Below are 17,500 nucleotides of genomic sequence, written 5' to 3'. Positions count from 1 at the left end.
TAGGTTAGGTTAAGGTTAGGTTAGGTCGGGTTTGGTTAGGATAGATTACTACCTATCAGGTAATTTGGGCGTGGGAAACATAATGAGATTATTTTCAAGAAAATTCTATGGTAGTTTTTAAGATATGGCGTCCTGCTTTTTTTCATGGAAAGGTCCTCATACTCGGTTATATCTCGGGAACCTGACACCAGATCTGATCACAACAAATGTACGAAGTTCGGTACATGACATCAGATTGTCAATAAATATCCCCAGGATTATACAAACACATACACACACACACATACGGATTAATACATAATCTTAAGAGTTAATACATTCTGAGGAATACAAAGATATTCATGGATTAATACTTGATATAATGAAGTGAAAATATCTTAGAGCATTATACAGACACACAAACAAACACACACACACACACACACATGGCACACAGCCTCGTTTACCCCATTCAAGCGGAAAGATTAATCTCTCTCAGAATGACGTAACTTTGAAATAATGAGGGAGAGAGAGAATTTCTTCTTTCATTTCTATATAAATATACATACATATCTTTATACATAGAGAGTTGCTGTACATAAATAGATGCAGGAACAAAAGAGAGAGAGAGAGAGAGAGAGAGAGAGAGAGAGAGAGAGAGAGAGAGAGAGAGAGAATTTTTCTTCCATTTCTCTGTAAGTATACATATATATCTTTATACATAGAGAGTTAGTTACTGTACATAAATAGATACAGGAACAAACACAAGAGAGAGAGAGAGAGAGAGAGAGAGAGAGAGAGAGAGAGAGAGAGAGAGAGAGAGAGAGACTACGGATGTACGGACAAGAAGCAGTTAAACTAACCAAGACACATTCTTGAATGGTCGGCACAAAGGAAATTTCCCCTTTGTCTAATTGTGATGCCTTTGTACCAATAACATCAAGAGAATACTCTCTCTCTCTCTCTCTCTCTCTCTCTCTCTCTCTCTCTCTCTCTCTCGTGTTTATTCCTGTATCTATCTGTGTACGGTAACTATCTTTCAATGTATAAAGAGATATATATTTACACTTACAAAAAAATGAGAGGAAATCTCTCTCTCTCTCTCTCTCTCTCTCTCTCTCTCTCTCTGATCTATTTGAAAAGTAACTAACTCTCTTTGTATAAATAGATACATACGTATGCTGACATAAAGAAATGGATAAAGAAAATTCTCTCTCTCTCTCTCTCTCTCTCGTGTTTATTCCTGTATCTGTTTACATGGTAAATCTTTCCAAAGAGATATATAAAAATCGCTTACAAAGAAATCTCTCTCTCTCTCTCTCTCTCTCTCTCTCTCTCTCTCTCTCTCTCTCTCTCTAACAAGCATTCTTACGGATAAAACTACAGTTTAAACAAACGAACCAACACACAAACAAACATCCCTTTCAGCACATTCCCAACGCACCGGTTAATGTATCTCTGACCCAAATAAACAGAATCCATTATAAACCCCGAACACAGTCGGTTCAACGGGCCACCAATAAGTGCCTGTAACGTATCCCAGTCGCCTTCGTGCAGGCACACCCCCCCAGAATGAATGTATCCCTTCCCCCCTCCCCTCCCTCCCATAATCCCCTAACATCCTCCCCCCACCATCACGTCATCACCTGCTCACACAAAGTATACAAACTTCTATTAAAAACGATTTTCCACCTGCCAAACATTTTACTGTGGCCTGTAATTCAATGGTTGGGATGAATGATATCAACAGCTTTGTTTTATTTTTTTTTGAGCTGTGATGTTACATTTATGAGGATATCTGTACGCTTTGTTTTTTTATGATATTATATTGTATTCTAATAATGTTCTTGTTTGTTGGTGGCTGATCAATTGTTTGTTTTATGTGTTTGTCTAAACAGCTTCGTTTTTTTATTGGTGATGTTAACCTTATTAAGAATTCTATATGCTTTGTTTATTTGTAATATTTTCTCTTTCATCAGTGTTCTGATTTGTTTGTTGTATTGTTTGTGGCTAAGCAATTGTTTGTTTTATGTGTTTATCTAAACAGCTTTGTTTTTTCAGTGGTTCTGTTAAACATGTGAAGAACTCTCTATGCTTTGTTTTTAATGTTATGTTGTATTTCTAATAATGTTCCTACTTGTTTGTTGCATTGTTTGTGGCTAATAAATTGTTTGGTTTATGTGTTTATCTAACCAGCTTTGTTTTTTTAGTAGATACGTTACATTTATGAAGAATTCTCTATGCTTTTTTTTTTTGGTAATGTTATGTTGTACTCTAATAATGTTCCTACTTGTTTGTTACATTGTTTGTGATTAAACTTATTTTTTTAGTGGTTATGCTAAATTTATGATGACTTTCACTGTGCTTTGTTTTTTAATGTTATTTTCTATTTCATCAGTTTTCTTATTTGTTTGTGGGAGTGTTAACAGATAAAAAACAATGTTTGCCTTTTTGCATTTAACTAAAATTCTTTTCTGTTTGTTTAAAATCTTTGAAATGTTTAGATTTTTTAGACTTGACCTATTCAAAAATAATAATAATAATAATATAATTCTGTTCCTGTCACTTTTTAGCTTTAAAAGATTTAATAAGCTGATAATAATAATAATAATAATAATAATAATAATAATAATAATAATAATAATAATTCTGTTCCCGTCACTTTTATCTTTTATAATAATTAAAAGATTACATGCAAGCTGATGCTTTTTTAGCTGATAATTTTAGCTTAATAATAATAATAATAATAATAATAATAATAATAATAATAATAATAATAATAATAATCATCATCATCATAATAATAATAAAAACCCATTTTAATTGCAATTCTTCCACCACAGAAGTATTTTACTCCAAGCGACCAACAACGAGTTGCCACCGAACGAATTCTCTCAAAAAGGAAACAAGCTGCCAGATATTCCCAGACAACTCATTACGCCATCTCTAAACAGGAAACGCTTCTGATCAGCCTGACAAAAATTTAGGTTAACTCGTTCTGTACTATCTGCCTCTGCACTTTTCTGAGAACTGTACCGAAAAAATAATGATAAAAAAGGGTTCATCTGAAATAACAACGTAATATGAAAGCATGGTATACGTACATACGAACATTATATACATATATATATATATATATATATATATATATATATATATATATATATATATATATATATATATATATATATATATATATATATATATATATATATATATATATACTATATATATATATATATATATATATATATATATATATATATATATATATATATATATATATATATATATATATATATAACTAGCAACCAGAACATTAGCTCATGGTTAAGATATTATTATTCCGGAGGGAAGCGGTTACTCACCTCGCCTGTTGAGTAAGGGAGTGAGATCGATCCCACGGGGAAGGGAGAAGGGAGGTGTTTCCTTAAATTATGTACCTGGTGGTTAGTCGAAAAAGGGCCACAGCCGCAAAGAGAGAAGGTCTTGGGGCCAACAGCCTCACCCCAAAATAGGTTGCATAGAGCGAGAAAGGTTAATATTCCGGATCACACCTCTAGTGGATACCTCACCTCTAGGATACCCTACCTATAGGATACCCAACTTCTAAGGCATACCCCCATAGGATACCCCACCTCTAAGGGATACCCCACATATAGCATACCCCACCTCTAAGGGATACCCCACATATAGCATACCCCACCTCTAAGGGATACCCCACATATAGGATAGCCCAACTATAAGGGATACCCCACCTAAAGGATACCCCACCTATAAGGGATACCCCACCTCTAGGATACCCCACCTCTAGGATACCCCACCTCAGGGATAACCCCACCCATTGGATAACCCACCTATAGGATACCCCACCTATAAGGGATACCCCACATATAGGATACCCCACCTATAGGATACCGCATCTCTAAGGGATACCCCACTTTCAGGATACCCCACCTCAAGGATACCCCACCTATAAGGGATACCCCACCTCAAGGATACCCCACCTATAAGGGATACCCCACCTCAAGGATACCCCACATATAGGATACCCCACCTCTACTGGATAGCTCTTCTCTAGGATAACCAACATTTAAAGGATATCTCTTCTCTAGGTTACCCCACCTCTAATGGGTACCCCACCCTAGGATACCCGACCTCTAATGGATACCCCACCCCTAGCTATCCACCCTCTCCTAACAGTTCATAGTGCGACTGCTTTGAGGTTTTCCTCCTGTTACACCTTTCAGCCTACCTACTCTCAACTCCCCTTCCAGCGCTGAGTGACCTCATAGGTCCCAGTGCTTGACCTCCGGCCTAAACTCTACATTCCATTCCACTCCGCTAACGCAATCAATCAATTCTGAGTGTCATTTTACACAAGTGCACTTTTATGTAAGTTAAAGAGTGCGTGCGAACCGGACCAGCAATGTTTGTGTTGTTGGTGCATGACCTGGTCGCCTACCGGGGTCAATTCGTTTGTGTGTTTATGTTTGTGTTCTGTCGTTCTCTCATTTGAATGGGATTGAATACAGAATTTACGCCAAAGGTCAACCACTGGGACCTACGAGGTCATTCAGCGCTGAAACGGAAATTGACAGTAGAAGGTTTGAAAGGTTTAACGGGAGAAAAACCTCAATTGTTAGGAGAGGGTGGAAAATAAGATGGAAGAAAGAGAATATGAAAGGAGGTACAGTAAAAGAAACGAAAGGGGTTGCAGCTAGGGCCCGAAGGCACGCTTCAAAGAACCTTAATTAAGGCCTACAGTGCACCGCATGAGGCGCACTGGCGGCACGGGAGTTCTCTGATTTGGTTGCATTAGTTAAGTATATTTCTTTTGCTATTCTTTGTCATTTGTTTATTTTAGTTTGTTCTATTTCTTTTCGATGTCTTTTGTTTTTTGTTTTTTACATATTCTTATGCGTATGTGTAGCGTATGTTTACAGACATGTATACGCAGGTGTTTACCATGATTGTTTTCTAATACATTTCTTTTGCTATTCTTTGTCATTTTTCCATCATATTCTTATGCGTATGTGTAGCACATGTGTACAGACATACATACGCAGGTGTCAGGTGTCTACTATGATTATTTACCTGTCCAAAGATATTGCTTACATGCGTAAATACACATTTGTATAAATATGTTAAGAGTACACAATGGTTTCCCACGTGATGGCTTTAAAGATAATCATGAGTTATGTCATTGACAATTTCCTACTGGCTATGGCTTGTCTATGAATGAATATATATATATATATATATATATATATATATATATATATATATATATATATATATATATATATATATATGTGTGTGTGTGTGTGTGTGTGTGTGTGTGTGTGTGTGTGTATATAGTCATCATCCTGTTTTAGTCAAGGTCAAAAGATCCAGGGTCCAATAGAACCCTGGGACTGATACCCAGTAATCAGCGTTTTAGGTTGGCGATTACCGTGCCTGAAATCAAACCCTACTGTTATTATTATTATTATTATTATTATTATTATTATTATTATTATTATTATTATTATTATTATTATTATTATATATAAGAAGATGAACCTTATTTATATGGAACAAACCCCACAAGGGGGCCATTACTGACTTGAAATTCGAGCTTCCAAAGAATATTACGGTGTCCATTCGAAAGAGGTAACAGAAGACAAAGGAAAAATATGTAAAATGTCTGGATTCCAGTCAAGTCGGACGGGCCAATTCTAGACCTTCCAATAAAGTACCAATTCCCTCTATCGTCTCGTGACGCCAGTTTTAGTAGCCATAAATCAATCAATCAGCCGTCTCGTCTCGTTTTGTCAGTACGAGCCGTCACGTGACCGAACCGACGCCTAAGTGTGAAAGCAAAGAATCAACGTCTCAGGGTCGTTGAGCCCCTGAGAGAGAGAGAGAGAGAGAGAGAGAGAGAGAGAGAGAGAGAGAGAGAGAGAGAGGAAGGACCGCGTACACTTGACAGCGTCAAAAGGGGGACAGTGTTACCACACACTCAATTAGCTTCGGACTGGCTGCTGGCAACAGTGATACGGTTCGCTCTCAATGGTTCTCAGAGGCGGGCCTTGATTTTTAACTATTTGAAGATAGATGGTTAACTATTTTACGATAGATGGTTGACTATTTTACGGTAGGTGGTTAACTGTTTTTACGACAGATGGTTAACTATTTTACAATAGATGGTTAACTATTTTACAATAGATGGTTAACTATTTTACGATAGTTAACTATTGTACGATAGATGGTTAACTATTTGAAGACAGATAGTTAACTATTTAAGATAGATGGTTAATTATTTTAAGACAGATGGTTAACTATTTTACGATAGTTAACTATTGTACGATAGATGGTTAACTATTTGAAGACAGATAGTTAACTATTTAAGATAGATAGTTAATTACTTTAAGACATATGGTTAGCTATTTTACGACAGATGATTAACTATTTTACGACAGATGGTTAACTATTTGAAGATAAATAGTTAACTATTTTAAGATAGATGGTTAACTATTTTATGACCCTTCATTTTTATCCAGCGAGTAACCTAATGCCCTTAACCTGTGATATTCCCGAATATTAACTGACGGAAGATTGAAAGTCAGGGAAAACGTACGTAGGGAGAGAATTCCAAGGCAGGGCAAGTGGAATGCGGGTGTTTAAAGGAATGGGAAGTCTAGCATGGACCTCTGGACTCGGCTATCTAGTCAAGAAACTCCAATTCTTACATTCATTATACATGTGTTTTCATACAAGTTGGACTGTTATCATAATTTCATAAATAATTAAACAAAGCCTTTGATGAAGTGGTCTCGAGTGGTGACGTCAGTCTGTAGACATCACAGCGAGTCTCCCGAGACATCAGTGATGTCTCAGCGGAACTCTTTTGGGACATCAATCACTGAGTTGTCTCAGTCACTCGAGACGTCAGTCATTTTGAGATGCGTCATCGGGATATCTCAGTGATTACATCAAGCAGATGACATGCAATCCAGTGAGATATCAAACATAGGGATAACTTCCTGATGCTCCAGTGACATCAAACACAGAGATATCTCCCTGATTACCCCATGACATCAATCAAGAGATATCTGCCTCATTCTCTCACGACATCAGTCACATAGCACAGTGACATCTCACTGATTCCCCAGTGACATCAATCACAGAGACATCATCTCACTGACATCAAACACAGAGAAATCTCCCTGATTACTCCATGACATCAATCAGGAGATGTATCTCACTGCTTTTGTCATGACATCAATCACAGAAACATCTCACTGACATCAATCACAGACACATCTCCCTGATTACTCCATGTCATCAATCACAGAGAAATCTCCCTGAGTAGTCCATGACGTCAATCTGGCGCTATCTCACTGCTTCTGTCATGACATCAATCACAGAGATATCTCACTGACATCAATCACAGAGACATCTCCCTGATTACTCCATGTCATCAGTCAAGAGATATGTCCCTGATTACCCCAAGCTATCTCTCACTGAGTCTCCTGTGGCTGTGACATCAATCACCGACTGTTGCTCTCAGCGATGTCTCACGCGCGTGACATCACCCAACACCAGGACATCTCGGGCGAGCACATCAAAATCTCAGACGAAGGAATTTCACATCGGAGGAGAGGCGGGTTTTTTGCTAGGTCGAGTTAGGACGAGCTCTCTCTCTCTCTCTCTCTCTCTACTCTAGCTGAGAGGATTGGCCTACTGCCAAAGCCACCCACCCACTCACCCACCCACTGGCGCCCACCACAACTAGAGACTCAGGGCCCCTCCCCACCCACTACCCCAAAACGGCAGGTCCTATCCTGACGACCCACAGGGGCCAAAACTCGTTCGCAGCTCACACTCAAAACACCTGCTCTTTTTTTACGGGCCAAAACAAACACCAGGTTTTTTTTTTTTCGAAGTTGTGCTACTCCGAATCCCTTGGCGTTGGCTTCGATTGCCATTGCAATTGTGGGTTCCTTAGGTGAATGAGATTAAATTTCGAATTTCTCGAATTTCAATCCGCAGGAACGAAGCGCCGTTTCTTTTCAGTAGAAGCGAATAAGTTTCTTTATCATTTCTCTCTAAAAGATGTCTTGTTTATGTAGTAAATTATGCATTTATGCTTTCAAAAGCAAACACGTTATTTTTTTGTGAAACAAACGAACAGAGGACACACGTTAAATACGAGCTCTGCAAAATGACAAAATTCTTTGTGAATTTTTTTATATAAACCGAAGATTTTTAGTGGAAAAGACAAGGTAACGTTGATCGTGGCCTAATTTGATGTGAAGACAAAAACACGTTGTGCAAGGGTGGGGGCGGGGAGGGGGGGTACCTTGGGGGTTGGGCGGGGTAGGGGAGGGAGGGTGAGGAGTGAGACTAACCCTTTGAAGAATGGAAGGTTGTGAGAGTAAGGGAAAACAGAAATCGCGGATGAATTCGAAAGCACGTAGTGGAGGGAACAGAACCGTCAGCGACAACACAAGAGAAGAAGTACTTATTTTCACGGAGTGAATCTGGGAAGAGATGGCTTGACGGGTGTAACCAATTGTTAGAATAAAAGTGGTGATGTAATGCCAGATAGCAATTTTTCAGTATCCTTTATTCATTGGTAATCCGGTCTCATTGTGTCTCATGTCCCTGGCACCAAAGCCCCGGTGCTAGTTTCCGTAACGCCTGATGCTTGACAAGGCAGGGGTGATAATTCTGCGCTTTAAAAGGCAGAGGTGATATCAATTCTGTGCTCTCAATAATGCCTGGTGCTTTTACAAGGCAACTTTCTGCTTTTACAAGTCATAGGTGATTTTCTATGTCCACAATAATGGCTGGTGTTTTAAGTAGGCAAGCTTATGCTTTTACAAAGCAGAGGCGATAATTCTTGCCAACATGTGATTTTAGAAGACAGCCTTGTGCTTATACAAGTCAGAGACAGTCTGTGCCTTAGGTGACACCTGATGCTTTTAAAAGACAGCTTTGTGCTTTACAAGGCAGAGGTGATATTCTGTAACCATATTAATGAGTGTGCTCTTACAGGGCTGCCTTTTGCTTTTACAAGGCAGAGGTGACTTTCTGTCCAGGGTAATGTCTTCTGCTTTTACTAAGCAGAATCGATAATTCTGTGACCAGACTAACGCCTGCTGCTTTTACAAAGCAGACTCGATAATTCTGTGCCCAGATTAAAGCCTGCTGCTTTTTAGAAAGCAGAATCGTTCATTCTGTTCTCAGAGTAATGCTTGCTGCTTTTGCAAAGCAGACTCGATCATTCTGTGCCCAGATTAAAGCCTGCTGCTTTTTTAGAAAGCAGAATCGTTCATTCTGTTCTCAGAGTAATGCTTGCTGCTTTTACAAAGCAGACTCGATCATTCTGTGCCCAGATTAAAGCCTGATGCTTTTAGAGAGCAGAATCGTTCATTCTGTTCTCAGAGCCCAAACAGAGATAATTCGCCCCTGGTTTTAGAGAGCAGAATCGTTCACAGTAACGCCCAGTGCTTTGAAAATGCAAAGACAATAAACCTACTTTATTTTTTATCTAAGTTTGGATTCGACTCTTAAAAAAAGTAGTGTCAAATTCTTCAAACGGAAAAAGAAAATGCTCATTAACCTAAGTCTACATCTATCTTTTCATACGCCAATTATCAACCGTGTATCACACGTTGCTGAGAACTAATTAGGAACAAATATAATTGGCTTACGACCACAGAAGTCGGATATACCTCACACGCACACACACACACACACACACAAACTATTCCAAACGCGAGTTCATTACCCCGTATTGGCAAAAGTTAATATCGGATTGGTCGGTTAATTCTAAGCGTAAATTTGGTCATTCTGGAAAAAAGTATGTGAGTGGAAATATAAAATATATAAATAAATAGTGGGAGGTAGGTATGCAATGGTAAATGATTATACAATATGTATGTATATGTATATGTACACACACACATGTACATGTATATATATATAAATATATATATATATATATATATATATATATATATATATATTTATAAATATGTATACATTATATATACATATTTACATATATAATATAATATACGTATATATATAATATATATATATATATATATATATATGTGTGTATATACATACATACATATACACATTACAAAACTCACACATAGGCTATACACACAAACACACACAAATATATATAATTTAAATATATACATACATACATACATACATACATACATACATACATTACAAGACTGAAGCTCTATTCTAACTTCATACACACGCACACACAAACACACACACACACACACGAGTTTACCGTCACCTAAACAAGCAAAGGATAAACAATACGGGCGGAGTGACCTCATCTAAGCACCTAGACACGAAGCGAGAGGCCGCCATCACCTAAGCAAGCACAGCAGCTGCAATTCAGGATTAGATTGGATAAGGGTTAATAACGCCCCGGTAATAATGAGCTAAGTGTTATTTCGTCTCTGGGCATCGCTTCCTCAGGTGAATAACACTAAGGGCTGGTTACAGAGACAGACAGACACGTATAGATTATATATATATACTATATAATATACAGTATATATATATACATATGTATATATATAAAATATATATATTTACGTATATATATATATATATATGTGTGTGTGTGTGAAATATTTTCTGTTCAAACAGAATTCCATCCGCTTTTTCTGTAACTTTTTCTCATTCATTATTTGCCTGAGGAGAGATATTTTGGTCTCTGAAATATAGCCTTTATTTTCCAAATTTTGGGTTTCTATGGACTCCCCTATGTTTGATTTGATATATATATATATATATATATATATATATATATATATATATAATATATATATATATATATATATATATATATATATATATATATATATATATTATATTATATATATATATATATATATATATATATATATATACTATATATATATATTATATATATATATATATATATATATATATATATATATATATATATATATATATATATATATAATATACTGTATATATATATATATATATATATAATATATAAACTAATCCTTTTTCTGTCAGCTGAAGCATTATGGATTAATTATGGATTAATTACGAATTAATCCATAATGCTTAAATCAACAAAAGGCATCTCCTAGAATACTGGTTTAGTTTAAGCAGGCCTTATGACAGCACGGACTCTTGCTCTTCAGAGCACCTACTGCGTGTTCTTTGAGAGCAAGAGGACTTACGTGTATTACTAAGAACTTACTATAATAATAATAATAATAATAATAATAATAATAATAATAATAATAATAATAATAATGTCAGTGGCCCTGTAGGCTTGTTCCATATGAACTTCCACAACAATAAAACAACGTACAACAACAAAAACAACACCCACAGCACAACAACCGTAGGAACAGCCTTCCACAACAATAAAACAACACACAACAAGAAAACAACAACCATAGCACAACAACTGTAAGAACACATCACTTACTGAATAGATAAAAAGCAATTTAACAACACTGTCCGCAGTAATACAACAGCATACAACAAAAAGTAACAACAACAAAAACACCAAAAACAGCAACCACAGCACAACAACCCTAAGAACAACAAATCACTTACTGAATACATAAAAAGCAATTTAACAACACTTTCTACAGTAATAAAACAGCATACACCAACAAAAAAACAACAACAAACAACACCAAAAACTGCAACCACAGCGCAACAACCGTAAGAACAACAAATCACCTAAACACATAAAAACGCAATTTAACAACAATTTCCACAGTAATAAAACAGCGTACACCAACAAAAACAACAACAAACAACACCAAAAACAGCAACCATAGCACAACAACCGCAAGAACAACAAATTACTTACTGAATAGATAAAAGGCAATTTAAAAACACTTCCCACAGTAATAAAAACAGCATACAACAACAGAAATAACAAACAACACCAAAAACCGCAACCACAGCAAAACAACCGCAAGAACAACAAATCACTCACTGAATAGACAGAAAGCAATTTTACAGCACTTCCCACAGTAATAAAACGGCATACAACAACAGAAATAAACAACACCGAAACAGCAACCACAGTACAACAAGCGTAAGAACAACAAATCACTTACTGAATAGATAAAAACGCAATTTAACAGAGAGAGAGAGAGAGAGAGAGAGAGAGAGAGAGAGAGAGAGAGAGAGAGAGAGAGAGAGAAATCAACTGCAATTTCCCCTTCTGCTCTCAGGGGCACAAAAAAAAATTACAATAGAAAATTTAAAAAAAATTTTCAATAAAAACATTTGACGTTTCTCTTGACGTCCTACGACCTTTTCTAAAACGACATTTTAATTTTGATGTAATATAATGATTTACAGGGTGTATGATGAAGCATAACTGAACTGAATATAGAATTTAGGCCACGGGTCAAGCGCTGCGACCTATGAGGTCATTCAGCGCTGAAATGGAAATTGACAATAAAAGTTCTTAATTGTTAGGAGAGGGTGAAAAGTACGATGGATGAAAGAGAATATGAAAGGAGGTACAGTAAAAGGAACGAAAGGGGTTGCAGCTAGGGGCCGAAGGGACGCTGCAAAGAACCTGAAGTAATGCCTACAGTGCACCGCATGTGGTGCACTGACGGCACTATGTGGATGGTGTATGATGGTGTATATTACAGTCTGATTGCCAATAATGCGCCTCTGTTGGCCTGAGAAGTGTATTATGTACCCGGTGGTTAGTCAACTGTGGCTGGCAGCAACCAGGTTGGATGTTATTGTGAATGGTGATATATATGAATCAAATGAGGGGTTTTCTTTAATTAACTTTTTATTTATGTATAATTCAGTTTGTTAACTTTTATTTATCTACTTTTATTTAGTTGACATTTTCATAATTTTTTCATTATTTCATAATTCTCCATCATATTGCCTCTCTTATTTCACTTTTTCTGCTTTTTTATATAATAATAATAATAATAATAATAATAATAATAATAATAATAATAATAATAATAATAATAATAATGAAGATGACATCCCCAATCATATTTTTTCCATCAAAAAAAATAAGAAAATCAGAAAGCTTTCGTGAGCTGCCTAAGCTCTTAATTTGAAAAGGTATTATTCCAAATAATAATAATAATAATAATAATAATAATAATAATAATAATAATAATAATAATAATAATAATAACAATAATAATAATAATAATAATAAGCTGCATTTCCCAGCAGCTTGCTAAAGCCCTGTTCCGCATTCATTCGTTTAAGCTGAAGACAGAAAACGCTGTTGGCACCCGGTGCCACTAAATAAGAAACGCTCTAATGTCGGTATTGTCCTCCTCCGCCATGACATATGGTGGTGGCGGCTCTCTCTCTCTCTCTCTCTCTCTCTCTCTCTCTCTCTCTCTCTCTCTCTCTCTCTCTCTCTCTCTCTCAGAAGTTACGGATACAAAATGTTGCAAAAATTACGGATACAAAATGCAGCAAGAAATTGCGAATACAAAATTATACATTTGCCCCCTCTCTCTCTCTCTCTCTCTCTCTCTCTCTCTCTCTCTCTCTCTCTCTCTCTCTCTCAGAATTCATTTAATTCAGCTTGCAGCAAAAGTTACTGATCTCGAAATCTCAGCAATTCGATTCAACTTGCAAAAATACGGATACAAAAATGCTGCAAGAAACTTGAATACATTCTCTCTCTCTCTCTCTCTCTCTCTCTCTCTCTCTCTCTCTCTCTCTCTCTCTCTCAGTCACCATGCATTACTGGCCTCATTCATCTGCATAAAATTATGACTCCTCTTTTTCATCTTCGTGCACCCTCTTCACTTTGAAGAAGCTTTCTTCATTTAATTCAATTCCTCCCAAGAGGAAGAATGAATAAATAAAAGCTGTTTTGGGAGGTCGACCTAACTTCAACATTGTACTAAGAACAAATAAATTACTGACAAGAACCATTATCTTTCTAAAACAAAAGCCGCTCGCAGACACAGTCGAATACGTGTCCTCTTTCCAAATTTGTCGGTGGTAGAAAAAATAAACCAACAGATACACGTATGATACCCAGGTGCTTCATACAAGAAGGTTGCCAGCCAACGAAATTTTTTTAAATTTTCAAAAAATTCCTTTTTAATTTTTCTTGCGAATCAGCAACACAATCTCGGCGATGACGTCACCACAAACAAGTGTCCGGATATAAATAACCTATCACAGCTGATTTCATACTGTTGTTAATGTTATTATTGTTGTAGTCATTGTTACTGATGTTGTTATAATTGTTATTGTTATTGTTGTGGCTTCACTGTGGCCAATGCATCTCAAACCTGACTCATGGGATCTGTATGAAGTTTCAAAGGGCATTCTGGTACCTCGAGGCGGTTACGGGGAAGTATATGCCAACGGCTTCTGGCATTTAATGGCGGTCACCCATCCAATTAAAAAAAAAACCAACAAATTATTGTTTGTTATTACTAGCACTATAATCCTAATGAGACATGTTCGAGAATCCACGCATGCGCACAAACCTACATAAAATGAAAGGAACTTTACAGAAGCTATTTAAGGCGAAAAACAAAACAAGATATATTTCAAAATAAAGTAGAAAGACGGTGTAATAGACCAACAGCCTGAAGGAAGACGGAATAACACATTAAGGAGAACACAAAGAGAGATCCAAACAAGAATATATATATACAATACCTGGGTGACGCTAATGACAGGTGTTCTGTAACAGGTGTTTGAATACAGATGACTGTACGTAAGGGAAGAGGAGAATCGTTGATACTGTTACGGTAGTAAAGAAGAATGGAAGGGAGCCAGCTTGGAGAGAGAGAGAGAGAGAGAGAGAGAGAGAGAGAGAGAGAGAGAGAGAGAGAGAGAGAGAATTAGGATAGATAATAATCAGGATAAATGACAGAGAGAGAGAGAGATTAGGAAGGATATTATCCAGGGTAAGTGAGAGAGAGAGAGAGAGAGAGAGAGAGAGAGAGAGAGAGAATTAGAGAATTCAGGATAAATAATAATCAGGATAAGAGAGAGAGAGAGAGAGAATTAGGATAGATAATAATCAGGATAAATGAGAGAGAAAGAGAAAGAGAGAAAGAGAATTAGGATACATAATAATCAGGATAAATGAGAGAGAGAGAGAGAGAGAGAGAGAGAGAGATTACCAGGGTAAATGAGTGGGAGAGAGCGAGAGAGAGAGAGAGAGATTAATTAGGATAAATGTGTGTGAGAGAGAGAGAGAGAGAGAGAGAGAGAGAGAGAGATAATTATTCATCATACAACCTCACACATCAACACGAACATCAACACCATCAACAATATAAAAAAAAAAAAAACATAAAATCCGCCGCCCGCCACCCACAGCGGACCGTGACCTGACCTGATTTGGAAGGGTAGGGCGAGTTGGGGTCGTAGCTCGACGTGGAGAGCGGCGACAAGTGCCCGCTGGAGGGATGGTGATGCCCCAGGGACCCGGCGGACAGCCCGTTGGAGGAGGAGGAGGAGCCGCCGCCCTGGTGGTGGTGCGGCGGCGGCGGCGAGAGCGAGTCGACGCTCATGTTGCAGGGGGAGGGCGCCCAGTCCCCCACAACCCCGCCCCCACCACCCCCACCACCGCCGCCCATCCTGTCGGGGTCGCAGCGGGGCTTCTTGTGGCTCATCATCATCCCCGCCGGAGGATAATCCGACGGAGGAGACACGGGCGGCTCTGTCTTGACGACGATGTCGGCGGGGGAGACCGGCGACCGGGGGATTCCCAGGGGGGAGCCCCCCACCAAGGGGGAGCCCCCGACGTAGGGCGAGGATGGCGGGTCCATCTTGGGCGAGACGAGGGTGTGGGCGAGGGAGGAGGAAGAGGAGGAGGAGGAGGAGGAAGAGGAGGAGGAGGTCTGGGGTGGGGGGGAGCGGTGGCCCATCATCCCGCGGCCCCGGAAGGGGGAGTCGCGAGGAAACTCCATCGTCACCACCACCAAAGCATATCACTCTCTGCAACAAAGAAACAAAAACAAACCAATAAATACATTTTGATTTGTCAGGTTCCGCTACAAACAAAAAACAAAGAGTTTTACTTCCCAACACCAAAAATAAATCTTGATGTTCATGTCACTCTGTGCAACAAATGAAAAAAACAGATGTTTATTTGTCACGCCCTGTAACAAAGAAAAGGTTTTACTTTCTGGCATTTGAAATAAATGGAGGATCTTTGGAACAAAAACAGTGTATACAGAGCATATCACTCTGGAATAAATAAAATAAACAAATATTTACTTGTCAGGTTTCCGCAACAAACGAAAAGTAACATTAAATCTAATGGTGATTAAATTAAATCTAAATGTTGATTTGTCAGGTCCTGCAAAAAATATAAATGTTAGAAGCAACGAAAAATACATTTGAGGTTAAACTGAATCAAGTACCCTCTGAAACACAAACAGGAACGATACGTCTTTGATATAAATAAATAAATGAATAAATAAATAAATAATATATATATATATATATATATATATATATATATATATATATATATAATATACATAAATGTCGCAGAAAAAATAACATCATATCCATTAACATACATTTCTTTCTGAAATAAGCACCGGAAGAGATATGTCACTCGGAACCAGATACAGAAATATATCTTCTAGGAAACACCGGAAGAGATAATGTCAATCGGAAACAAATAGAGAAATATATCTTCTAGGAAACAAATTAGACATTTCAAGTTCTAGTTTTAGAAAATGACACCAGAGACCCCATCCGAAGATTTCCTCCAGAATCCTGGAGGTAGCCATCAATACATAACTGACTATACCCTAGTTTTAGAAAATAACACCAGAACAGTAAATACATCAATTCCTGAAACAAACGCAAAGTAATATCACATGTCAGCAACATATCACATACATGTCACAAATATCTTGAAAACAAGTCAACGACAGACAGGAGGAGAACGACATTCTGACTAATGCTAGACCATTGTATGTCGTAAACACAAGTCGTCGACTTATCACACACATATCACATGTCGGCAACTTATCAGATAAATATCACATATCGGCAATATGTCACATACATGTCACAAATACGTTGAAAACAAGTCAACGACAATGGGAGGAGAATGACTTTCTGACTAATGCTAGACAATTGTATGTCGCAAAAACATGTCGTCAACTTATCATACACATATCATGTCGGCAACTTATCACATATATACCACATGTTGGCAACATATCAAATACATATCACAAATATGTTGAAAACAAGTCAACGACAATAGGAGGAGAACGATTTTCTGACTAATGTAGACAAGTGTGTGAAAAACAAATTAGGACTACCAATAAGTCGCTAACTTGTGTTCAACTTGTTAGTGACATATGTGCGATTGTTGTCGACATGTTTTCCTGTAGTGTGGATGCACCCTTGTACGGTCACTGTCTGTGCTACACACAGTAACGCTGCCTATCTTGAAAAATAATTACATTGTACCAAACAGCGATAAACTTGT

General features: G+C 37.5%; 1 protein-coding gene across 1 annotated transcript in view; it reads right to left on the bottom strand.

Annotated features, from left to right (window-relative positions):
• LOC136825409 (homeobox protein OTX1 A-like) overlaps positions 1–17,500 on the bottom strand; it is a 316,092-nt gene that overhangs the window by 201,195 nt on the left and 97,397 nt on the right. Inside the window, exon 2 of the mRNA XM_067081774.1 lies at positions 15,377–15,981. Coding sequence (XP_066937875.1) covers positions 15,377–15,953 — 577 coding nt within the window. The 5' untranslated portion in view covers positions 15,954–15,981. The remainder of the gene's footprint in view (positions 1–15,376; positions 15,982–17,500) is intronic.

This window comes from Macrobrachium rosenbergii, chromosome 37 (assembly GCF_040412425.1).
Source record: "Macrobrachium rosenbergii isolate ZJJX-2024 chromosome 37, ASM4041242v1, whole genome shotgun sequence".
Lineage (NCBI taxonomy): Eukaryota > Metazoa > Arthropoda > Malacostraca > Decapoda > Palaemonidae > Macrobrachium > Macrobrachium rosenbergii.
This window is presented reverse-complemented; position numbering and strand designations above follow the sequence as displayed.